Source organism: Dromiciops gliroides, chromosome 4 (assembly GCF_019393635.1).
Source record: "Dromiciops gliroides isolate mDroGli1 chromosome 4, mDroGli1.pri, whole genome shotgun sequence".
NCBI lineage: Eukaryota > Metazoa > Chordata > Mammalia > Microbiotheria > Microbiotheriidae > Dromiciops > Dromiciops gliroides.
In genome coordinates, this window is record NC_057864.1 from 425,178,794 (window position 1) to 425,205,961 (window position 27,168).

The window sequence follows — 27,168 nt, forward strand, 5'->3', positions numbered from 1 at the left end:
AGACAACACTATACTCAGAATAGTTAAATAAAAGATAACAAGGAGACACTTGCTGGGGACCAAGGAAAAAGGGGAATTCATGAGAAATTTTAAATAGTATGTTTGAATGAAAAGTAATATTTAATGGGGAAATCCACATTCAATGTACTACATTTTTGATAAACTGACATTCAAATGCTCTACAGTTGGTGCCTCTACTATGAATGAATTCTCACCTTTAAGAAAAAAGGCATAAAAGAGAGTTTAATTCCACGGGCCAAAGCTATGGGCTTTAATTCTTCTCGAAGCTTAACCAGCTGAGTAAGGTCAACCTCATCACAATAACCAAAATGAGGAATCTTCAGGGCCACAGTCATAGTCTTGACCATAGCTTTCTCAAAGCCTGAAAAAAATTAAATAACTATTTATTAGAAACTTACTTTATCAAAACATTACATTTTTATAGTGTTTATTTTCATTTCAAAAATGAAATCTTTTTTTTCTTATGACAACTATCTACCTTACAAAACCTGGAAGCCACTGATTTTGGACAACTAAAGAAAATTTATACAAAGGTACTCGGCATTGTTTTAGGTGCTACTTGAGGGTGAAATATTCAATAGCTCAAGATGAGAATTTAAACAGATAAGCCTCTTTTTACTTTTCATTGTCACATAATGACTGTCATTTACAATATTGCAGGCAGTCCCAGATGTTTTACATGAGCCTGTAAATAAACCAGAATATATTACAATTCTGAAGACTTGAACTCAAAAGACGGAAATCCTGTGTCTTCAAATAAAACCATAAGTAGTAGAGCTTATATTTTCAAGTAAATTTATTCCAGTATTACTTACTAGAAGTTATCCAAAATTTACTTGTTTAATTACTATTTAGATAAAACTTGGGAGTAAAATAGGAATCACAATTATTTTGTAGCCTCCCCTAACCACCTGGTGGTCTAATAATAGAAAGTTCTAAAACCTTGTTGAAGGAGAAACAAATACAACAAACTAAGAAAGAACAGAGCAAAGCAAATGGTCTCATCTATTGTTTTTGGGGTTTTTTTGGCAGGGCAATGAGGGTTAAATGACTTGCCCAGGGTCACACAGCTAGTTAAGTGTCAAGTGTCTGAGGCTGGATTTTAATTCAGGTTCTCCTGAATTCAGGGCCAGTGCTTTATCCACGGTTTCATCTATTGTTGCAACAACTACTTGCTCCCCTCGTTTAAGAGACTCTGAAGTCTTCTGCAGAGAGACTTCTGCAGAAAGGAATTCTTTCACAATTTTAAAACTATTTAGTCACTTCCTCTTGTCTACTGCCCTCCAATGGGGATTGTTTCCTTATAATAAATTCTCCTAATTGCATTCCAAATGCTCCCCTCTTCTGATCCCCTCTCTTTCTCTATGCCTCTCCCTCTCCTGTGTAATGCTTTACAATGCTTTACTTCTATTCTAAGTTTCTGGAGAAATCTAATGATTGGCCATGTACTCTAAGCAAGCCTGAAAGATTATGAAAACCAAATATGCACCCTAGAAAGCAGGAAACTAACTCAGTGAGAGCAGTTTAACTTAGCATACCAATAAATTTCTTATCTTAAGTTTGACGTCCTATCCATGACCCACAATTATCAGACTCCTACTGATGGATACACATCTCCCAAAAGGTTCCATTCCTCTTGGTTGAGAGAATTCCTCAACAAATTCAATTCATTCTAAATCTGCCAATGTCATACTTGACCAGACCTTTTAGAGATGTTTCCTCAAAAATGATTTTACTGATACATTATATTTATGACTTCACCTGTTAGGGGCTCTGTTCTGTCTTTCACCGTAAATACTTTAGGTTTTAACACTGGCATAGGAATAGACTGAATTGTTTCAGATTTTGGGAAAGGTGGGATGATTTCAGACTTTGGTGATGGGGGTAAAATAGCTCCTGTCTGCTTTGCCAAATAATTGAGAATATCTTCTTTAAGGATTCTGCCATCTTTTCCCGTTCCAACAACTTCACTCAGTTTTATCTGAAAAGTAATGTGTAACAAAAATAAGATTTCTTTCAGTTAATAAATTAATTCATTCTCAACAGAACAAAGCTAAACACTAATATCTTCATTATATCAAAAAAGCTCTAGGATTAAAGCTACATCTCATATTTCAGTATTTCTCACTCAGAAGATAGTACATTTTCATTATTTTAGTTTGTCCATGTAGTTTGCCTACGTATTGTCTAGTTTGTCTAAATTATTATTCAAAATTGCTAAAGGTGAAATAAAATGATTTCTATTTTCAGCCATTCTTAGATCTGCACAATTATTATTATTTTTCCTTTGTTATGTAAAAATGTAACAAAAATAAATGAAAATGGACAAATTAAAATTTGAGAAAGATATTTGTTAAATACCAACAAATTTTAACCAATTTTTGTTAAATGAAATTATAACAATGAAAAGAACCACCACATCAAAGCTCTCAAATATCTTTTCATTTTTTTGTTAGAAGAGCATATAAATTATCAAAAATAATCTTACTAGAGGCATATTTGGCATCTGAATATCTTAATTACTGGGTTAAGGATTGGCTGATTTAATTCAGGATGTTTAATCTAGGGAAAAAGAGACAAGCAATGATAATTTCCAAGTTTTCAAGAGCTGTTTTATAGAACAGAGCTAAGACATAATCTATGTGGCTCCAGAAGGGAGAACTAAGACCCGTGGGTAGAAGTTGCAGATACTCTGCCTTATTGAGATCACATCACGGATACTCTGCTTAGTTCTGCATGCCATATCTTAGGAAGGAAACCAATAGATTTCCTTTCCAAGGAATCCATCCATCTAGCAGAGGGCAACCCAGATGATAAAAACCCTAGGGAACATGCATCAGAGGACTGGTTAAAGGAAGCAGGAATATTTAGCATGCAGGAGATACAGCTTAAGGGAAGAACATAGCAAATATAAGTGGGTTAAGACTTTTTCTACATGGTCCCTGGAAGCAAAATTAGAATCAATGAATAGGTAGAAGCTGCAGAGAGCCATATTTCAACTTGATAGAAGAAAAAACTTTTATTTAAACATTCATTTTTTTTTCATTTTGAATTCCAAATTTTCTCCTTCCCTCCAGTCTCTCTTCTACCCACTGAGAAGGCAAGCAATGTGATACCCATTATACATGTGAAGTCATGCAAAATATATTACAATATTAGCCATGTTGCAAAAAAAAAGCAAGAAAAAAAAAGAAAAAATGCTTCAATTTGTAATCAGAGGTCATTAGTTCTCTCTCTGGATGTGGATGGCATTTTTCATCCATGAGTCTTTTGGAACTGTCATGGATCATTGTATTAATCTAAATCTTTCACAGTTGATTACCGTTATAATATTCCTATTATTGTGTACAATATTCTCTTGGTTCTGTTCACTTTACATCATGTAAGTTTTCCTTCTTAAAAATTAAAAATGTCCCAAGGTAGAAGGGGTTGTCTCAGGAAGAATTAGGTTCATTGGAGGTCTTTAAGCAGAAACTAGATGACTTGTTGAGGATTTAAAGAAGGGATCCAGCACTGAGATTCTGTAATCTTAAATTACAAGGAGAGAGGTTGGCTCAACATAAGAAGGAACTAACAAGAGCTGTTTAAAAATGGAATGGACTTTTTCATACAGTAGTGAGTTCACAGTCACATGCAGTTTGTGGTTTCATGCAGTAGTGAGCTGCTTTTCACTGGATATGTTTAAACAGGCTGAATGTTAGGGATGTTGTACATCAAATTAATTTATTGGGTAAGGGACTGGAATTGATCATAGGATCATAGATTTAAACCTGAAAAGGGCCTTAGAGATCATATAGTCCAAGCCCCTGATTTTATAGATCATGAATGAGAGGCCATGAGAGGTCAAATAACATGTCCAAGGCCACATAGTCAGGATTCAAATCTCTCCAGATTGGTTGAATCAGTTAAAAACTCCAACAATAGTGCATTAGTGAGTCAATTTTTCCACATCCCCTCCAGAATTTGTCATTTCCCTTTTCTGTCATATCAGCCAATCTGTTAGGTGTAGGGTAGTACCTCAGAGTTGTTTTAATCTACATTTCTCTAATCAATAGTGATTGAGCATTCTTATATAACTATAGATAGTTTTAATTACTTTGTCTGAAAACTGCCTGTTCATATCCTTTGACAATTTATCAACTGGGAAATGGCTCTTATATTTACTAATTTACTCAGTTTCCTATATATTTGAGAAATGAGGCCTTTATCAGAAAAAAAAACTTGCTATAAAAAGTTTTCAGAAGTATAATTACTGTGTATTTCCTTTCCTTCTACTACCATTTATCCCACTTTCTCCTTTTATCCTGTCCATTCTCAAAAGTGTTTTGCTTCTGACTACTGCCTCCTCAACTCTTCCCTCCCTTTTATTAGCCTCCCCTTCTTTTATTCCCTTCCCTTCCTACTTTCCTATAGGTTAAGATAGATTTCTATACCCAATTAAGCATGTATGTCATTTCCTCTTTGAGTCAATTCTTATGAAAGGTTCAAGCACTGCCTCCCCCACTTTCCCCATCTTCTCTTCCACTATAAAAGCTTTCATGCCTCTTTTATGTGAGATTTTTTTTTTTTTGGTGAGGCAATTGGGGTTAAGTGACTTGCCCAAGGTCACACAACTAGTAAGTGTCAAGTGTCTGAGGCCGGATTTGAACTCAGGTACTCCTGATTCCAGGGCCGGTGCACTATCCACTGCACCACCTAACTGCCCCTATGTGAGACAATTTACCCCATTCTACCTCTCCCTTCCCCTTCTCCCAGTACATTCCTCTTTCTTACCTCTTAATTTAATTTAATTTTTTTATATCCTCCTATTATATTCGATCCACACCCATGTCCTCTGTCTATGTATACTCCTTCTATTGCCCTAATAATGAGAAAGTACTTAGGAGTTTCAAGTATCATCTTCCCATGTAGTAATGTAAACAGTTTAACCTTTCCTGTTTACTTTTTTATGCTTCTCTCTCGAGTCCTGTATATGAAAGTCAATTTTCTTTTTAGCTCTGGTCGTTTAATCAGGAATGCTTGAAAAATCCTCTATTTTATTGAATATCCATTTTTCTCCCCTAAAGGATTATAATCAGTTTTTCTAGGTAAGTGATTCTTGATTGTAATCCTAGCTCTACTGTCTTCCAGAATATTATATTCCAAGCTCTGTGATCCTTAAATTTAGAAGTTGCTAAATTTTGTGTTATCCTGACTGTGGCTCCATGATATCTGAATTGTTTCTTTCTAACTGCTTGCAATATTTTTTCCTTGACCTGGGAGCTCTGGAATTTAGCTATTGTATTCCTGGGAGTTTTCTTGTTGGGATCTCTTTCGGTATATTCTTTCAATTTCTATTTTACCCTCTGGTTCTAGAATATCAGGGCAGTTTTCCTTGATAACTTCCTGAAGGATGATGTTTAGGCTCTTTTTTTGATCATGGCTTTCAGAATGTCCAATAATTGTTAGATTATCTCTCCTCAATCTATTTTCTAGGTCAGTTGTTTTTCCAATGAGGTATTTCACTGTCTTCTATTTTTTTCATTCTTTTGATTGTTTTATTGTTTCTTTATGTCTCATGGAGTCATTAGCTTCTTTTTGCCCAATTCTAATTTTTAAGGAATTATTTTCTTCAGTGAGCTTTTGTACCTTCCTTTCCATTTGTCCAATTCTACTTCTTAAGGAGTTCTTTTCTTCATTGGATTTTTGTGCCTCTTTTACCATCTGGCCTATTCTACTTGGTATTGTGTTTTTCAGTATTTTTTTTTGTGCCTCCTTTACCAATATGTTGACTCTTTTTTCATGATTTTCTTGAACCCTCATTTACTTTCCCAATTTTCCTTTATCTCTCTTATTTGATTTTTTAGATCTTTTTTGAGCTCTTCCAGGAATTCTTTTTGGTCTCACATTTTATGTTGGATATAGCAGTTTTGACTTTATCTTCTCTTTTTGCTCTTTCCTGTCACCATAGTAACCTTCTATGGTCTTATTATTTTTTTGTTGTTTGTTAAATTTTCTAGCCTGTTTCTTGACTTTCAACTTTATTTTGAAGTTAGGCTTTGCTCCTGGGGTAGAGGGGGCACTGTCCCAAGCTTCAGGTTTTTTGTGCAGCTGTTTTGGAGTTAGTTGTGGGGAGGTCTGTATATTTTCAGTTCTTCCAAGGGGGTATGATCTGAGGAGAGGCATGTTTACTACACTCTTGGCCTGTGCTCTAATCTGTGAGTAACCACAAGCACTTTTTTCTACCCTGGAAATTGTGACCAAGGTGCCTGTTCACTGCCAGCTTCAAACTCTGGTGTGCTATTACTCCTCCTCACCCTGGGACTGCAACCCAGTACTGGGACCCAGATCTGCATACAGGCAATACAAAAGAGCCTGTACCCAGTGCCAGCAAATGGACCCCTGTAATCTCCTTCTGACCTGTTGTCTGATCTTCTTACTGTCTGTGGCCTGAAAGCTCTGGAATACTTTGCTGTTGCTACTGAGTCAGTTGCCCCTACAAACTACTGCTGGTTTGTGGGACATAGCCTGTACTAGACTGTGCTCCACACTCATCCCAGTGCAACAGACCTTTCCTGCTGACCTAAGTTGTCTTGGGCTGTAAAATTGTTTCAACCCACCCTTTTGTGGTTCTACTGCTCTAGAATTTGTTTGGGGCATTATTTAAAGTTGTCTGGAGGGGAATTTGGGAGAACTCAAGTAAGGCCCTGCTTTTTCTCTGCCATCTTGGCTCTGCCCCACACCCCCATGAAATGTTTTTAAAAGGACTAAGTCACCCTTGAAAGATAAATGTTTCATTAATTCTGTCACATAATGGAGGAATCAATGATTCCATCAATGTAAATACTAGCTCCAATACTACAGATCACAATCACCTTTTCATCCTGTGAAACTTTTGTCCGTGTTCTCCTGTAAATCTTCTACAAAGTGTCCATTTAACATGCCTGGAGCATTCCTTTACATCTCTTAACACTGCTTAGACACTAATGGAGCAAAGAGACTATCCTTCTATCACACCTTCTCACTGCACGAACAGCTTACTTCTTCCAGTAATATATGTCTTGGGCCTCACTGCTGGTGATGCACTGAAGCTCACACATGGGCCTCAATAATACTAATAATAACGACTGACATTTACATAGAATTTTTCTTTCTTTCTTTTTTTTTTAGTGAGGCAATTGGGGTTAAGTGACTTGCCCAGGGTCACACAGCCAGTAAGTGTTAAGTGTCTGAGGCTGGATTTGAATTCAGGTACTCGGTGCTCTATCCACTATGTCACCTAGCTGCCCCCTTTTTCTTTTTTTCTTTTCTTTCTTTCTTTTTTTTATTTACATAGAATTTTAAAGTCTGCAAAGCATTTTTATATACATTATTTTTTTTGAGTCTTTGAGTTACCTGCAACTTTAATTCTTCAGAAACTATGGTTATTTCATGACTCGCAGCCATACAGGATAGTTGGATTTATGTAAATCATTTTATGACTGTGAACTTAAACAAATACTTTTAAAAGCTATGTTTAAATGTTCCTAATTTGGCTTTACTCAAAAAACACAATCAAATATCAAGATTTGGAACTAAGAGATTACTACTAGGCAGATAATTTCTAATCATTTACCACTTCAGCAAACAGTGGATTAGCCACAGTACTTTCCTGTATTTATTTGTGGTAAGATAAATTAACTTCAAATACTACAACCCATTTCTACAGGCAATAATTCCTAAATTTAAAAAACCTACTAAGTAACTATAAACCAGAAATGAGACAACTTTTGTTCATTTGAAGAAAGCAACAAATTCACTGTCTTTAAACCATAAAGAATTATGTTCATTTGAACAGTTATGATTCCTCATTTTCGACTATTCCTCTAGTATTTTTTTTTCAGGAAAAATTGTTTTTTATTATGTCCTTGCCTTCTTCCTACTTATCATTTTATTATTCTGATCTATAGATCTAAATAAATACTATTTCAATATATCTTATAGGAATATTTTGATACTTCAATGATCAGTGATTGATATTTTACTTCAGTGATCTTATCCATGTACACTACAAGCCATTTATGTTTTCTTATTCTATGCAGCTCTTGTACCTGTCCTCCCATAAATCCTCCAGAGGTGTTCTGCCTATCACACTCTTGGTCTTCCTTAGACATCAATGGAGCAGGATAGCTAGGTAGTATAGTGGACAAAGCACTGTCCCTGGATTCAGGAGGACCTGAAATCCAGCCTCGGACACTTGACACTTACTAGCTGTGTGACCTTTGGCAAGTCACTTAACCATCATTACCCCACCAAAACAAATAAACAAAAAGAATTAAAAAAAAAAAAAGATCAATGGAGCACATGAGTTATCCCTCCCTCTCACTACATAAATGCCCAGCACATTTTCTGGTCATATAGTTTTGTTGTTGTTGTTCTTGTTTAATTTTGGTGAGGCAGTTGGGGTTAAGTGACTTGCCCAGGGTCACACAGCTAGTAAGTGTCAAGTGTCTGAGGCTGGATTTGAACTCAGGTCCTCCTGAATCCAGGGCCAGTGCTCTATCCACTGCGCCACCTAGCTGCCCCGTCATATAGCTTTTTGATGGTATCTTGTACAACTTCTAGAGTTTTAGTTTTCCTTGGCAATATGCTACAACCTATATATGATTACTGTGTGTCCTTCCACTGGCTTTTGAATCACCTGAAATTTTGCTTCTTTGGAGAGTGTGATACTCTTTGACTCTAAGTGTGCAATATATTTTTTCAATTTATGGACAGAAAATATCAAAATAAAAATTGAACCCCAAACTGAACAATGAAAAGCACTAGAGTGAATTAGTGAGGAATGGGATACCTATTCACAAAAGCAGTGCAAAAAGATAATGAAACTGGAGGGATTTTTTGCAACTCTGAAGATTCTATGAAAAATGAAAATCATTTTGTCTAATGACCCTAGTCATTAATATCACAAAATAGGGAGACTTTTGCTCACCAAAGGTATTTACCACTATCATGGAGGATGTCCAGCAAAGTGTTCAAGTAGCATAAGTATTCCCGATACTTCGTCAAATCCCCTATAGGTTCCTCTTTGCAGATGACATTGTGTGGTTTACAAGTCCCTAAGTATCATAGAACCTCTTAAAGAAGCTCATGTACTGGATAACAAATTAGAGATCTAAAAAGATCTCAACAGATCAACACAGGGGCTGAATCTTTTAAAAAAATTCAACTTCACAAGTACAAGATGAGAGAGATATGGCTAGACAACAGTTCATCTGAAAAAGATGAAAAAGGGGTTTTAATGGGCTATAAACTCCATATGAGTCAACTGTATATAACAGCCAAAACTATTATTAATACTGTATAATAAAAATATTGTTATTACTGTTTTTATAGGCTGCATTAAGAGCTACAGTGGCTAATATTCTGCAATAGTCAGACCATATCTGAAGTATTATGTTCTGCTCTGGGCACCACATTTCAGGAAGGAAATTAATAAGCTTGGAGGGACTACAAAAGTAGTATTCAAATAGCTAAAGGACTGTCATGTGGAAGAAAAAATAGAAATCTTTTGTGTAACCCCAAAGGGCAGAAATGGGTAGCAGCTATTTCTTAATAGAATAGACTATTTGAAAAAAATAAGGAGTGATCCCCTCATTGGAGGTCTTCAAACAAAAGCTGAATGGCCAGCCAGTCAGCCAACAAACATTTATTAAGCACTTACTATGCGCCAGCTATTGTGCTTAGTGCTGAAGATGTAAAGAAAAGCAAAAAAAAACCCCAAACCCCAAACAAACTATAGTCTGCTGTCAAGCAGCTCACATTCTAATGGGAGAGACAACATGCAAACAATTATAGGCATCTGTTATGCTATAAAGGGGATTCTTTTTCAGTTATAGGTTGTATATTAAATGGAGTAACTAAGGTTCCTTCCAACTTTGAAAAGAATTTGACCCGAGTGTCCACATAAGAAAAATCAAGTGGATGAAGAATTCCTATTGTCTGAACTATCATATACAGTTGGATCAAAAGCCTAATGACACACTGACAAATATGTCCATTAACACACAGACCTTGGATAGATGCTACAGATGAACGATTAAATGGGTTCCAAATTGAGTAAGTAGTAAAAATGGTTTTGGTCTGCTCTTCAAAAATTGTTCAGTGTCTTTTAGGACCTCAAACTAGTCCCCCAAACAACTAAAGTAAATATGCCCTCTTTTTTTAAAAGTAGGATTATATACAGAAAAATTAGCAGGAGAACCTACATTGTTTTCCATGGCAAGGCGACGAACTGCAGGAGTAGCTAGTGTTTTGTGCCCCTTTATTTCCTGGTGGGTATGTTCATCATGAAACACTGCAGGTGTTTCAACAACATCTTCTTCTGAATCTGGAAATAAGGCAGAAGACTGCAGCAATTAAAAATATTAAGTGAAAACTTATTTTAATTTCTGCAAGATCTTAAATAAATTCATGTTTTCACAAAAAATAAAAATATACAAATGTAAGATTGGGTTTTTGATAACAGGAAAACATATTACTATGTATCAGAAATTAAGCATACAGTGCTAAACAACGCTCTAAAAAGAAGGGTTCTTCACAGTATTGGCAGGGATTCTGATGGTGCCTATTACCAAATAAAGGAAAATTATGTATGTATTTGTGTAAAATTAAATTAGCAGTTACAAATCAAAGGAGAAAAATAATCTTCCATAAAATGATAATGCATGTTGCAGATAAAACATTTTCCAATTTATTTTTCTAACTCTAAAATTGAAAACAATATGAAATGAGGACTATGAATGGTGTGCCTAGATATAGAAACAAGATTCTGAAAATATCCTTTACAACATATGAACCAAGTGGTCATCCAGGCTTGGTTTGAAGACCTCTAATTAGGAAGAACCCACTATCTACTGAGTCAACCCATTCAACCTGTGGTTATTTTTAATGGTTCAGAAGTTTTTCCTTACCTCAAACCTTATTTACCTACATACAACTTCAACCTATTGCTCCTAGTTCTGTCTTGTGAGACCAAGCAGAACAAGTCTGTTACCTCTTCTATGTGATAGCTCTTGAAATACTTGAAGGGGGTGTCATGTCACCTTGGGAATTCTCTCCTCCAAGCTAAATACCCCCAGTACTCCCAACTCATTTTCACACTGCATGAAGTCAAGGTTCCTCACCATCCTGGTCACCCTCACCTGGATACATTTCAGTCTTTCAATGTCCTTTCTACAATGTGATACACAGAATAGAATAGAACAGGTATGGTCTCACAAGGAAAAATACAGAAGGGTTATTACCTCCATAGTTTCATGACTCTCTTTCTGGGCTGCAATAATGGCACATTGATGATTCTTATTAGCTTATTAATTTCCACTGAATGCCCCCAGATCTTCATGTGTCTTGAACTTATTAAGGGCACTTAGGTGCTCGCTGACTATCTACTTACTGATCTTAAGTACTAACCTTTATTACCCAGTTTTGTTCTGTCTCTTGTTCTGTCTACTCCTGAGCAGAAAAAAAGAAGGAAAATGAGAGTTGAGAAGCTCTTATTCCTCTGCCATCTGTTTTTTTTTTTAATCCAATCTGATCAGTGGTCCAATCTTTTCTTTTCCTTGATATAACTTTAAAAAATCCCTTTTTGTCATACTCATTTTTCTTTTTTTGGTCGATCTCAGTCATTCTGAGTTTTCCTAATAGATGCCACACTTTTATAAGGGCTCTTCATTGTCCTTTTGGTGACCTGAAATTTTAATTCATAAAAGGATATGGTATTCCATGATTTGTAATCATTCATTTGTGGATCACATATCAATGGATGCCATGTAATAGACACCTATTTCAGGAAAATGGCTACTTATTATCAGTGTGATCTTTTGAAATAACAATAGCTGTTTTACTGTGGTATATGATTGTAATGGAATATTGCTGTGCTGTAAGAAATGACAAGTAGGATGACTTCAGAAAGGCCTGTTAAGACTTGTATAAACTGATATATAATGAAGTGAGCAGAACCAGGAGAACAGAGATAGCAATATTGTTCTATGAAGAACTATGAATGACTTAACTATTCTTAGCAATACAATGATCCAAAATCATCCCAAAGGACTAATGATGAAGCATACTCTCCACCTCCAAAGAAAGAACTGATATTGATTGAACACAAAGTGAAGCATGTTATTTTTCACTTTCACTTTTTTCTTTCATTCAAGTTTTTTCATACAAAATGACTATTATGATAATGTTTTACAGAAGTGCACATGTATAACCTATATCTGATTGCTTACCACTTAAGGGAGGGAGGAGTGAAGGGAGGGAAGAAGGGGTAAAATTCGGAACTAAAAACTTTAAATAACAATGTTTTTTTTTTAAATAACAGTGATTGTTTTATATAGAGCTTTAAAGGTATACAAAGGACTTTTAATTGGATTTTTTTTTTTTGCAGGGCAGTGGGGGTTAAGTGACTTGCCCAGGGTCACACAGCTAGTAAATGCCAAGTGTCTGAAGCCGGATTTGAACTCAGGTACTCCTAAATCCAGGGCCGGTGCTTTATCCACTGCGCCACCTAGCTGCCCCCTTAATTGGATTCTTAAAGCAATCTAGTTAAGTAGGCATTATCAATACAGATAAGGAAACTGATGGTCAGAGAAGTGTCTTGGCCACACTCACCCCTCAGTAGTGTCAGACCTGACTCATTTGACATTTTAGGCTAAACTAACCTGAGTTCTCCTGATTCCAAACCCTATACTACATCTTTTCTTTAGTCATTATGCGTATCTATAGTTCAAAATACTTTGCTGCTGCCCATTTTTTAAGACTATCACTTTGACATATTTATCTTTTTTCCTACTGACTTTTGAAACACTTCAGGATAAAATTAAGAGATATACTTAATTCATTTATATCAATCAATAAGCATTTTTAAATGCCTCCTATGTATCCAGTACTTGAGAGACCAAGACAAAATTACATTTATTGGGGAAAATAACATGTTTACATATAAGTATACACATATGTGTGTGTATATATATGTACACACACACACACACACACACACACACACACAGAGGAACCAAAGTAATTTGAAGGGACATTAATAGCTGAGGGGAAAAGACAAGTCTTGTTATGTATGCATTTGTATTATCAGATATATCACGTTTGATCTTGGTATAAAGCCTTATGAATTAAGAATGATTCTAGAAATATGCTACATGGAATTTTTTCTTATGAGATGATTTTAAATGTAGAATTTTTTAGAAACTCTTAAAAATATTTTCATAAAAAAGGAAAACTATCAAAGGAGTAGTCATATTTCCTACCAATTTTTTTTAGATATTTTGTGTTTTAATAAGCTAAGATTCCCCTTCTTACCCCCCCATCTTTGAATGAGAACATAAGAAAAAAACAACCTCATTACTCACATTTATAGTCATCCAAAATAAATTTTCTCATTGGCCATATTAAAAAAAATTTGGTTTCACTCTATATTCTTAGTCCTTCCTCTCTCCATAAGGAAGGGGCCAGCGTATTTCATAATTAATATTGAGGAATCCTGGTTGTTCATTATGCTGATGTTAACTGAAATAATATTTATCAAATTTATATAGCATTACTTGTTCATCCATTTCTCCAATTTATGGGTACCGCTTCAAATTCGCATTCTGACACCTCAAAATGAGTTGTAAATATTTTTGTACATCTTTAGAGCATGTTTTGCTTAGAATTAATCCCTCCCTTAGTCTGTTCTCCTACTAATTCCTCCTCTCTCCTTTTCCTCTTATTTACCTGTTCTATGAAATGTATTTCTGGATACAACTCTGTGTGTGTGTTGGGGGGGAAGGGGGGGTTGTTTTCCTCCTTTTGACCAGTTCAGATAAAACTGAGGTTCAAGTGTTAGCTGTTCACCCACTCACTACTCATTTGTATACATATCTCCTTGTGTACCCTAATTACATGAGATAATTTCCACCAACCTTATTTTTCCTTCTTCTCTTCCCTTTCCATTCCTTTCTTACAATCATTAAAATATGATAACTACTCCTAGGCCTTGTCTAATTGGACTCCCTCTATGAACCCTGATAATGATAGGGTTTAGAGGGAAATCATGCCACCTCTCCATATTAGAATATTTTTCTTTTAGACATTGCTTGTAAATGTTTTGGAATAATTCTCTTCTTCTGTGTCTGTATCTTGAGCTTCTGTCACTACAGTTCTTTTTTTTCTTTATACAGCCTTCCAGCCTACTTCCTGACTTCAAAACTGGTGTTATGGCTGGGCTCTGCCTCACTTCTGGAGGGAAGATATGGGTCTTTTTGTTCCCTTCTTGGGTTACTGAGTGTTGTGTTACTCCAGGATCTTAGGGACAGTCTGGGGATCTGAAAGCTTTCCCAAAATTGGTCCCAAAGTGGTCCAATCCAAGGCAAAGTTAGATTTCTGCCTCTAGTTTGAACCCTGCAAGTTTCTGACCTGGGTTTGGGTCTGTGAAAGGGCACACTACTTACTGGACTATTAGTCATCTGGAAAGCTCTGTTAGTTCAGAGTGGAAGAAATGTAGACTCCCCTTTGGTCTTGAAGAACTCTGGAACTGATTAGGTGACATGGGAGATGTTGGCAAAGGACTACATAGGACTACTCTGTGTTCTATGAGCAAAGCAGTATTGAAGTAGCTCAAAAGAAACATGAGATGTGCAAATTTAGAGAATCTACCTTAAATGTTCACATGGATTATTTATGCCTGAACTGTGGTAGAGCATTCTTCCTCCTTTATACTGCTCAAGGCGTCCCCACTTAGAAACACCACCCCATGTGCTCATGTTCCCTTATCACTCTGTCCTGGATCTATGATTCAGAACTGGATTGTGGGCAACAAACTTGCCAGTTGGCACCTGTCCCCATTGTGTTGCCTCCAGGTAGCTCTGTTAGAGCCCTGAGGTGACTGGGAACCTCCTTTTGCACTGGTGCATAGCCTCTTCCCAGGAGTATTCTGCACAGAGTGCTCCTGCCCTGACCCATCTCTCCAGTATCTATAGATAGATCTCCCTAACTCTCTCCCTATGCTGAGCTGGGCTGGACAAATGACTCACTGTGACTCTTTCTGGATTTCCCCATTAAGATTCAATTTGATGCATTTTCTAGATCTGTTTGGAGGAGTCCACCTCAGTTCTTCTTCTTGTTCTGCCACCTTGCCTCTGCCCCCTCACCAAAGGTAAATTTATAGTATAATCTGACAGACGTGGTCCCAACGGGAGAGGTGTAATCCAATAAATTTGTGAAAATACAAATCACAATGTGACCCAGATAAAAAAGGCCACACCATTAAAAAGTCAGCTATGACCAGGGGAAGCATTACTAACAAAACGAGTGATAGAGAATCACAGAGGTTAAAATAAACAATTTTGATTACATCAAACTGAAAAGTTGTTGCATAAAAAGAATCAATGCTACCAGGACAATACAGCAAAACCACTAATGGTGAAAGATCTACGCATCAAATATCTCAAGGATTTAATCATTAGATTTTCAAAATGGAATCATTTTTAAAAGTACAGTAATAATTAACTCCTCAGCCTCCAGAACACAATTAGCTAATTGGCAACATCAACCTAGAACACGGCTATGAACCTGAAATTAAGGACTCCCCGCCCAAAAAAGGGGGCATTTAATCTGAAACATTTGTAAAAAATTTACTCTACTTTCAAATTTTTTTTTATCCAACTTATTTATCTTGGTCCAAATTAAAAGCAAAAAATTAGAAGAGAAGTGATGGAGCAATTATAGTTGTACATAAGAAAACAGTTTAAAATGATAGAAAAGAAAGAAAAACTCATTAAGTTAAAATAGAACACTGTATATATAATGCAATAATTAATGTTCATAATGATAAACATTTATCATCAGGAAGTTAAATTATGTTCCATACCATTTGTTAGTAAGTTTAAAAGGCATAAAGACATCTATCCGAGAAACTAAAAATAAATAAGAATTTGGCAATAAAAAGGGCATATGCTTCAGTTATTTATTTTTTATATGGAACACTTCATTCCCCATCAATGCCAGATAAATGAGGTGACATGGAGTTTACAAATTATACAAAGGAGGCTAGAAATAATTATGAATGTTATAGTTATCGTTACTGTGGAGAATGAAATAATTCAATGAAAATTTCTATGGGCCACATTCTGGAACCAAACACAACCATCACAACTTATTTATATAGGATTATCAGATTTACAAAATTTTTCCTTACAATCCTGTGCAAATGAGAAAACTGCAGCTCAGAGAAGTTAAATGAGTAGCTAGATGTCTGATTCAAAGCAAGCATTGGGCCAGAATTTGAACCCAAGTTTCCTGACTCCAAGATCAGCACTAGACTATATTGAAAGAGTTTTATTATATCTATCTTACAATGAATATATATAATAATGATACTTCAACTTGTAAAGGTCTGAGAGTTCTTTAAGGCTTGTAGCTTTTAAGTACCACAACTGTAATTGAATATGTATGTGTCAAATAACTAGGGGTCTTTCCACAGCTAGAACACTTCAGACAAGAGTTTTAGGAAAACTTTAGTAACATTTCCATCAACATTCCAGACTACTTAAAAATCAAGACAGGAATACAAACTGTAAAACTGCAAAAAAGCCAAGTCTGCATTACAAAGGAAGAAAACATGGCAAATTGTTTAAATCAATGTACTGGGAACTAAGATTCTATTTCTATGACTTGACATAATGTAAATTTAGATTTTATACCTTAAATGATTCTTTGTCTCAGTGTTTTCCCATCTGTAAAATGAGAATAATATTCTATCAATAAATTATGTACCACAAAGGGAAAAAAAGACTCAGCAATATTCAAAGAATCATAGAATTTTAGAGAAAACTTTAAATTGTAATCTTAGTATAACAGATTTTTAAAAACCAGATATTTATCAAACTCCTACTATGTGCCAGGCACTATGTTAAGTGCTGGGAATATAAAAAGAGGCAAGAGATAGTTCCTACCCTTAAGGAGTTATTTTAATGAGTAATGGTAATATCTCTGCAAACTAAAAGTAAGACTATATAATTGGCTGAATGAGACCCATAAGCCTATGTTTGATCATATCAGTCCCCTACTCAAGAAGGTACAGTGACTCTCTATTGCTTCTGATACAAAATACATATTTTTCTGTTTGACTTTTAAAGCTTGTCACAATCTATCTCCAGTTTACCTTTCTAAAATGCCATATAATACTCTTCCTCATTCTATGGTCTATCTAAATTGTCCTATTTATGGTTGCTGTAGAAGACATCCCATTTTCCATTTCTGTGTCTTTCCATAGGCTGCCCCACATACCAGGTATGAACTCCCTTTTCATGTTCATCTAGTAGAAATCCCTAGCTTCCTTTAAAGCTTAGCTCAAATGCTACCTCCTATATAACAGGGATTTTTAACCCGGGATTTGTGAATTTTAAAAATATTTTCATAATCAATAGAATTCATTTCCTTTGTAATCCCATGTATTTTATACATTTAAAACATTATGAGAGAGGCTTCATAAATTTTACTAGATTGCCAAAGGTACCTGTCGCCAAAAAGTTAATAACATGAAGCCTATCCTAATTCCTACAATTGCTTAGTGGCCTCCCTGGGAAATAATGTTGCATACACTTTCAGATTTAATTTTTGTCCCCACTCCCACCCTATCCCAACAGAATATTCACTGTGAGGGCAGGAAAAAAGCTATACTATGTATTTTATAGTTTAACCTTATAAAATAATGATAACATGAATAAAACTATAATCTAGACTGCTTGAAATTAAAGACTCTATAAAATCCATTACTAAATAAATATATGTAATTAAGGAGGCTTTAAAATTTTACATAATTCCTAAATGTAAAGTTTGTTTAAACCTTATACTGAAATTTATCTTCTTTCTAATCATAAGTTGTTATATTCCTAATGCTAGGAAGCAAGAATTCTTAACTTTTTTTGTGTGTTGTGATCCCTTTGGTAGTCTAGTGAAGACTATGAAAACCCTTCTTATAATATTGTTTTATTTTTAAAATTCATTATTGAAAGAAATACTAAATTTTAGCCAGAAGCTGGTGAAAATATAGACATAATTGTTTTCCCACCCAAGTTCACAGACTTCCTGAAGTCTAACCACAGACCCCTTCAGGGCTGACGACCCCAGATTGAGAATCCCTGCTCTAATACTTTCAAAGTACTTTCTGTACATTAGTTCATATCAGCTTCACAAGAATTCTATGGAATAGGAACTACAGATGTTAAAACTAATACTTCACAGATGGGGAAACAGAATCAGAGACATTAAATGACTTGCCTCTGATCCCACAGCTAAGTGGATTTGAACTCAGGTCCAAACCTTTCTCTATTCTGCTCCCTGTTTGTGTCATATTTTTAGTCATGGGTCTCATCCTACCAATTATGTGGTAATTTTAATTTAGATAAGCATTATGATTATTCATTAAAATCTGATACACTAGGGTTATAACTTCAAGTTTTCTCATATATAAAATGAGGGAATTACATTGTATATGATCACTAAGGTCCCTTCTACTTTTACAATTTTTAGTCTTTGAATATTAGCCAACAATCCTATACTTTAAAAAACCAAATAATTTTGTAGGAAAAATATGAACCTCAAAATAAACAGCCACATGTAACTTTATATTCACCTAGTACTCTATATAACTGCTTAAAATATATTGTGAATGATGTATTAAACTGATATATCAAACTGATTGAGCAAAAGAATAATAATGTTAATGACAAAGCCAGGACTAAAACAAAGGCCTCCTGACTCCCAGTTCAGTGTTTAGTTTGATTAAGCTGAGAGAAAAGACTATATCTGGACTCTTCTCCCAGCATGGAGCTGCTTGGCACATGAGGCTTCGAGCGGAGGCTCCTGGGGCTTAAGCCCAAGCCGGACCCGAAGAAGGGCCTGTGTTTTGTGGGAGTCGAGCTGGGCTGGGAGTTCACCTTGAGGTGCCTGAGGTGATCCCCACCTGACTCAGAGCTCAAGCCCTGACTTGAGTTTTGTTTTGAAAAGTTATGTTTATACAAGGACTGTTTAGTGGGGAATGGGGACATTCTTACTCCAGCATAGGGTTGGGGCCTAAGGCCGCAATCTGATTGGTCGATAAATGGAGCAATCTGATTGGTCAAACCCCAAGATAGGTTTTTCTCTCTTAAAGAGTTATATATGTTAACACAGTATTGTTCTGAGGGGGAGCCTACACTCTTGCCCAGAATAGGTTAAGGCCTGGTATCACAGTTTGTAAAATCTGATTAGTTAACTGGTATCCCCTGATGGGTTCTTAGGCTGTTACTGTTATTCTGTATAAATAGCAACTGTAATAACTGAAATGTAAATGAGGGGGTATCAAAATGCCTTAATGTGATTGGTTGGAGGGGATCCCTTGAGGGGTATAAATAGAGGTGAGGGACCTCACTTCAGCGCACTCTCCAGCACATTCAGAAGAGTGCCCATCTTCATGAAGATGACTAAAGCCTTCACTCACCAACTGCTGACTGCTTGAAGTTTTTGAACAGTGACCTGCTAGCAACACTAGGGCTGCCAACACTTGAGCTGCTGACACTAGAGCTGTGCAACACAAAGAGTGGTTAGCTGCATTTCTAACAAAGCCAAGAAAGTTTTATTTTTATTTTTATTGGGGGGGGGAGGGCAATGAGGGTTAAGTGACTTGCCCAGGGTCACACAGCTAGTGTTTGGGGCCGGATTTGAACCCAGGTCCTCCTGAATCCAGGGCCAATGCTTTATCCACTGCTCCACCTAGCTGCCCCAGTTTTATCTTTAAGACAAAGAAATGGGGATGAGGGTTTTTTCTTAAGAGTATCTTAAAATAATAAGAAACAGATTTCAGAAAAGCAGTCATGAGGAATTCATCAAATGCCACAGCAAAATGTTCTAGCTTTAGATTTAATTGTAATGCAGTTTTTTTAAAATATTGAGCCACAAGCTGGCCTTCTGTCATTTTTACTTACAAGCAGAAGTCCAACTTTATACCTTAAATGAAAAAAGTTCTTTAAACTCAGTAGAGAAAAGATGGACATTTGATGTACATACACCACTTTTCTCCTTTGTGTGGGGAAGGAGGACATTTTAATAGTTCAGTTAGATTTGTCTTGTGGGAATAGGTCAGATAAAGAACATTGTTACTTGCTGGAGGAACAGTGAACTACAAAGGGCTTGGCTCCTTTTTCTTTTCTTATTTATAATGCAAATTACACCAAATTAGGTACTTTTGTTACAGAGCTGCTGTTAAATGGACAAGAACCAGATAAAACATGTCGTATAGGACAATCTGTGGAAAATAATTCACTAGAACCAAGTCAACAAAATACTAAGGGGCCTGTTCCGGGAGACAAAATTCTCTTTAAGCCTTTCCTTTGTGACAATTTTCATTATAATTGGATTTTATCTGTAATACTGTTATTTCAAAATGCTTCAAAAATACTCTGTTTTCACAATTACCTTATAAAATGGGCAGAATTATTATTTTCACTTTAAAGTTGAAGAAATTAACATTCAAGTTAAATGATGTATCATCTCAGCTTTATAACAGAACCAGGACTGAAACTATCTAGACATCTTGCCTTTTAGTGCAGTAATAATGCTGCAAAAACCAAAGTTGCCAGTTAAAAGAATCATAGTACCACCAATTCAAAGGTAAAAGAGAGCTCAACAACCAGCCTAGACCCAAAAGGAATTCCCCCAAAATAACACACCCAAGTAAACAGCCAACCTTTACTTAAGCCTTTTGAAGGAAGGATAATCCAACTACCTCTCAAAGCAGTTTATTTCAATTTTGGACTGCTCTAATCAAAAGAAAGTTTTTCCTCTATTATTAAATAGGCTTATGACACAAGTGTATACGCCCTTTTTACAACATCACAGTGAATTCTGTTACAGAGTATAGCACTATTTTTATTAGCAAAGGTCTTGAAGGAAAGTAGCTGAACACGGTAGTGTATAAAAGTAAAGAAATATTATGTTATAAAAAATGATCAATGAGAAATTCAGAGAAATAACTTATATGAACTGACACAGTACAAAATAAGCAGAATCAGAGCTTGAAGACCTAAATAATGTGAAAGAAAACAATATCAGAAGGCTTCAGAATTCTGACCAATCAGTATCTAAATGTGACTCCAGCTGATACTGCCTTCAAAATCTTTAGCAGAGAAGTTGTGTTACATAGGTACAGAATAAGGCAAGCATTTATAGGCATGGACAATGTTCTGTTATATATGGCTTGACATTTCAGGGTTCTATTTAGAGGAAGTAGAATAATTTTTAAAAAATCAATAACCTATATATCAATAACACATATGCAGGGGTGAAAAGGTAAAAACCTGACAGAGAAGTAATAGTTAAATCTTCTCTAATTTGAAGTCCAAGTCACTTATTAAGTATGCAAAATGGGGCTTAGAAAAACTAGTAGTTGTCCATCCCTTAACCACTTCTGGGAACCTTAACAGGCACCTTTCCTATCTATACAACAAGTTAACAAGGAATCCATGGTGATAAGAGTGCTAAAGGGCATAAGGGGATTCCTTGCCAGCTAAAAAGCATTAATACTTTTACTTCCAGCTATTTCATAAAACAAAATTATTACTTGATAAAGTATTTGTAGAAAAGAAGAGTCATAGCACTGTCCTAAATGAAAGAAATTGCTGATACACTACTGCATAGGATTTCAGAGGTTTAATGAATGATGTTATCTGATCCAAAACATATCTGAAGTATAAACTGCTTTCTTTCTCAATATCCCCAAATAATTAGCTAGCCTCTAAATATAAACTCATTAATCTTAGCTCTGTAAAGCTCAAATAATTATATCCAATTTTTATCTCATTATGTTTTGCTAGTTCTTTAGATTTAATCTGATGACAACTGAACTAAACTGGGAAAACACACACAGTGTTGGGTAGAGAAATACATTTAACTCAACATGGAAATAGGGGAGAAAAGGAGAAAGGGGATTTAGAAGGAGGACAGATTAAGAGAGTAATTAAACCTAAGCAAAACAAACTAAGGATATACAAAATATTTATGGCTCTTTTAGTGGTAGCAAAGAATTGGAAACTGAGGAGGTGCCCATAAATTGAAGAGGGGCTATGTAAATGTGATGGAATTAATATTGTGCTGTAAGAAATAATAAAAGAAATGGTATCAGAAGAATTTGGGAAGACTTATATGAACTGATGCAGAACAGAGTAAGGAGAACAAAGAGAATGACAACAATACTGTAAAGACAAAAACCTTGCTTTCGTTCTTTTTTCTGCAGTTCTTCAAACTTAATAGCTAGAATGCATTGTTGTCATTTTCCTTTGGGGTTTTTTTCTTGTCATTTAACTCTTCCTACAGTGTCTGCTGTTTGCCATCTCCATGACCACTGCTTCTATTTTGGTTTACTGCTCTCTTCCTTCTTCTTCTTTTTTTTTTTTTTTGCAGGGCAATGGGGGTTAAGTGACTTGCCCAGGGTCACACAGCTAGTAAGTATCAAGTGTCTGAGGCTGGATTTGAACTCAGGTACTCCTGAATCCAGGGCCAGTGCTTTATCCACTGCGCCACCTAGCCGCTCCCCTCTTCCTTCTTTTTTAGTTTTATTTTTTAATTTTTTGCATTCTGTCTCTTCTAAAATTACTTTCTGCAGACTTTTATAGATTTGCTTGTATACATGCTGTATGTTCCCACTGGGGCTTTAGTTTCTTGGGGGCAGACATTGTTTGATTTTGCTCTTTGCATCACCAGTACCTACCCATGGTGCCTTAAGCGGAATAGGAGTTAAATAAATGAACTAGAGTTTAGCAGCCACTGCCAACGAGAAATAACCTCCCTTTCCTATAACTTTTTCCCCACATTTCTTAGCTAACTGTGAAAGAGACTATTAAAGTCATCACCAGCTGATGAAATGTTTAAAGTTGCTGGACATCTGACCTCCAGCTAATATATAGGCACATGTCTCTCTAAGCAGTGGTGACATGGCATGCTACAAACTTAACTCATCAATCTATGAACTATGTAACAGAAGTTCCCTTTGTATTTTTTTTTTCTGTTTCAGTGAAATACAATCAAAACCCTAAAAGATACTTGAAAAAACAAACGTGGCATCTTTAAAAAACCATTAAATTAATTGGGGGTCTTGTGACAAATGAAAAAAAGCAGTAACACATTTAGTAAAATGGATAAACACACTTTACGATACCTTTTAAAGCTTCTGTTTCTATGTCTACTAATGGCTTCCCCACAAGGGCAATCTGATCTACTGCATAGTAGAGTTTTCTAATGATACCATCATAACGACTAGTGATGGTAACAGAGGCTTTATCACTTTGTACTTCACAGATGCTATCAAACTGAGACACTGTATCTCCTTCTTTTACATACCTGAAAGGAAAAATATAAAATTATATAGACAATTTAAAATACAAAAACATCTTAAGACTACATATATGCTATATGAGGTCAGATAGATAAGCTACCAACTTAGTTTTCTGTCTGAGAGAACAGTTATTTTATACAAGACTATGGATGTCCTCCATGGCAACCCGAGAAATCTATAACCATATCCCAAACTTCCCTGACTGACCCCAAAACCAAGTATCCATTAATTAACATAAATCTTTCTTAAAACTAATATTTCCTATTCCGTATCAGTTTTCTCATCTGTAAAATGAGTTGGAGTGGATAACTTCCAAGTTGTCTTCAAGTTCTAAATCCTTTGATCCTAAGATCTCTTAAGAAAATGGCTTCCCTGTGGGAAAATTGGAACACTAATGCATTGTTGGTGGAGCTGTGAACTCATCCAACCACTCTGGAGAGCAATTTGGAATTATGCCCAAAGGGCGATAAAGCTGTGCATACCCTTTGACCCAGCAATTCCACTTTTAGGTCTTTTTCCCAAAGAAATCATGGAAAGGGGAAAGGGACCCACATGTACAAAAATATTTATAGCTGCTCTTTACGTGGTAGCAAGGAATTGGAAGTTGACGGTGTGCCCATCAATTGGGGAATGGCTGGACAAGTTGTGGTATATGAATACAATGGAATACTATTGTGCTGTAAGAAATGATGAGCAGGAAGAGTTCAGAAAAACCTGGAGGGTCTTACGTGAGCTGATGATGAGTGAGATGAGCAGAACCAGAAGAACATTGTACACAGTATCATCAACATTGAGTGTTGACCTACTGTGATGGACTATATTCTTCTCAGCAATGCAATGGTACAGAAGAGTTCCAGGGAACTCATGATGAGGATCTCCAAATCCAAGGGAAAAAAAAAAAAGAACTGTGGAGTATAGATGCTGATTGAACCATACTATTTCTTTTGTTTTGGGTGCTGTTGTTTGTTTTTTTTTCTATTTTGAGGTTTTGCATTACTGCCCTGATTTTTTCTCTTATAACAGGATTAATGCAGAAATAGGATTAATGTTATTATGGATATATATGTGTGTGTGTATATATATATATATATATGTATATGTATATAGATATATAGATATAACCTATATCAGATTACCTGCTGTCTAGGGGAGGGGAGAGGGAGGGGAGGGGAGGGAGGGAGAAAAATCTGAAATTGTAAAGCTTGTATAAACAAAAGTTGAGAACTATCTTTACATGTAACGGAAAAAATAAAATACCTTATATGTAAAAAGAAAATGGCTTCCATAGATACACTTGCAAAGTAGTACTTCCTTTTATCTTATACTTATGTCTATGAACTTTCAAAGGGTGACCTTTATCTATACAATTTTGAAATCTGTTCAACAAACCCAAGGTCTCTATCCATTCCCTTCCCAATTTTGCATACTTCAGTTACACTCATTTTGAGTTTTTGTCCTTTCCAGACAAAAAAAAAAAATTAAGGCAGCAAAGTAACACAGAGGGATTTGGGGGTGGGGGAGACGGCATGGAACGGTCTACTTTTTCAAATTTTTTCTATTTCTATATGTTGGCATCCTCAGCAAATGAGTTGAGTATGAGAATGTAGGTTTTGTTTTACTTTATTTTCTTTATATGGGGGTTTTGGAAAGAGGGGAAGATGACTTTTAAGTTAAGTAGAAATTTTTTCATCTAAATAAAACTTTCTGGATTAGTCACAACTTTATGAAATAAATAAACTGTCAGGTACAGGGTCAAACAAAAGTAGTTGTCATTTCAGCATAGGCTATACCACAGACTTTAATAACTTTTTCAATATCAAATTTATAAACATTAAGTCTGAGTACAAATCTTCGGTCTTCATAAATGCTTATTAAAATAGTTGAATAGCCACATTTTTATTAGACACTGAATTTCTGAAGGGTTCATTTCTACCTTCTGGGCATCGAGAGTGTATAAAGAAGAATATATATAGAAGAAGAAGTTTGAGAAGATAAAAAAGAACAGGTTTTCAAATAACTATGCCACAAATTGCTATTTTATACCACAACAAGCATACTGTTGGATGAGGCAGCAAGGTGGCACAGTGGATACAGTGCTACTCCTGGAGTCAGGAAGACTCATCTTTGTGAGTTCAAATTTGGCCTCAGATACTACTACCTATGTGACCCTGGGCAAGTCACTTAGCCCTGTTTGCCTCAGTTCTTCATCTGTAAAATGAGCTAGAGAGAGAAATGGCAAACCACTCTAGTGTCTTTCCCAAGAAAACTGCAAATGGGGCCATGAAATGTTGGACACAACTGAAAAAATTGAACAGCAACATATTGCTGGAATTAATTCCATACCTTCACAAGTGAAAAGGCTATTTCCTCCATAACAGGTGGCTTGGAGTCAGGAAGACTTGAGTTCAAATTTGACCTCAGAACTTTACTAGTTGTAACCCTGAACAAGTCATATAATCTGTTTGTCTTAGTTTCTTCACCTGTAATATGGGGTTAAGAATAGGGTCTAACTCCCTGGGTTGTTCTGAAAATCAAATGAGATAACTGTAAAGTGTTTAGCATAGTACCTGGCACACAGTAAGCACCATATAAGTGTTAGCCGTCATTATTATTCAATGTAAAGATGAACGCTGTTCATGATTATTCAAATGATTATCTTCTTTTATAAGTATTGAGTTTTTTCAAGGAAAAGGTTTGGTAAACTTACCATTCTTTAACTGTCACTTCTGTAATCCCTTCTCCAATATCTGAGAGTTTAAACTGAACGATCTGTCCGTTTACAGCTTCAAAGAAGAGAAACCATCATAAACGTGTACTGCACACATAAACATGTTAACACCTTTCTTCTTAAAAGATATAAGCATACTTTCAAGTCTAAAATTTGATTATATTCTCAAAGGATCCCACAAGGTTGGTAAAGAAAAGAATGACCAGGTTTTTTTTTCAAGAAAAAAAAAACAAAAACAGAAAAGCTTCATTAATTTGTTCAAGGGTAGGTAGTAAGTTGACAGAACAACAATTAGAACCATGTATCTTGACTGATAGTATGGTATTCTTCCTATGTAAGGCCCATCCAACAAATTAGTAGTTTCATGAATCAAATGATAGTCTTCATATAGCCAAATAAAGGTGATCATGAAGAGCCTTGAAAGGGAAATAACTTGCTAAGGGACAATTGTACAAAATGATAGCAAGGGCCTAAAGAAATTTCCTTCTGGCTGCTTTTTTGTACAGGTTGTATGTATCAGAAACTGAACTCATTGAGAAAGAAAGTCTTAGAGGTATGGTTGATAGATCCCACAGGATACAGATTGGGTGCTAAATTTGAAACCTCAAAGTATAGGTTACTTAGTGAATGTGATAGAAGGAGAGTTTGGAAGTAGCAATAGGGAGCAAAGAGCATTCCAATTCTCCCCACATTAGCCAGGGAGTTAGGTAGTATGAGTAGCTAGCACTGGAAAGGGTAGCAAGGGAAGCAGTGTCATTAAGTGGAGTCAAGCCTCAATGAGGCTCAAAAGACGAAAAGAGTAAAAAAAGAAAGAGGTTTAGGAAGAAATTTTTGAATTATGAGCTTTCTTTCCAGTCATTTCTAACTGCTGATTCATACTAAGCTCATAGTCCGCTAACCCCTCCAGATCTCTTTCATATAAAGAGCCTGATATAATATGCATATTCATGCCTCTGACCATTTTGTACTTGTGAAATTCATTTTTTTAAACTCAAGTTTAAGACTTTACATTTGTACTTAACTAAATTTCATCTTA

The 27,168-nt window shown here is 35.7% G+C and overlaps 1 protein-coding gene across 1 annotated transcript in view; it reads right to left on the minus strand.

Annotated features, from left to right (window-relative positions):
* Window positions 1–27,168, minus strand: part of DBT (dihydrolipoamide branched chain transacylase E2) — a 51,893-nt gene that overhangs the window by 12,550 nt on the left and 12,175 nt on the right. The window contains exons 3-7 of the mRNA XM_044002550.1: window positions 26,112–26,187; window positions 23,228–23,409; window positions 10,248–10,369; window positions 1,783–2,002; window positions 216–382 (exon numbers count right to left, since the gene is read on the minus strand). Coding sequence (XP_043858485.1) covers window positions 216–382; window positions 1,783–2,002; window positions 10,248–10,369; window positions 23,228–23,409; window positions 26,112–26,187 — 767 coding nt within the window. The remainder of the gene's footprint in view (window positions 1–215; window positions 383–1,782; window positions 2,003–10,247; window positions 10,370–23,227; window positions 23,410–26,111; window positions 26,188–27,168) is intronic.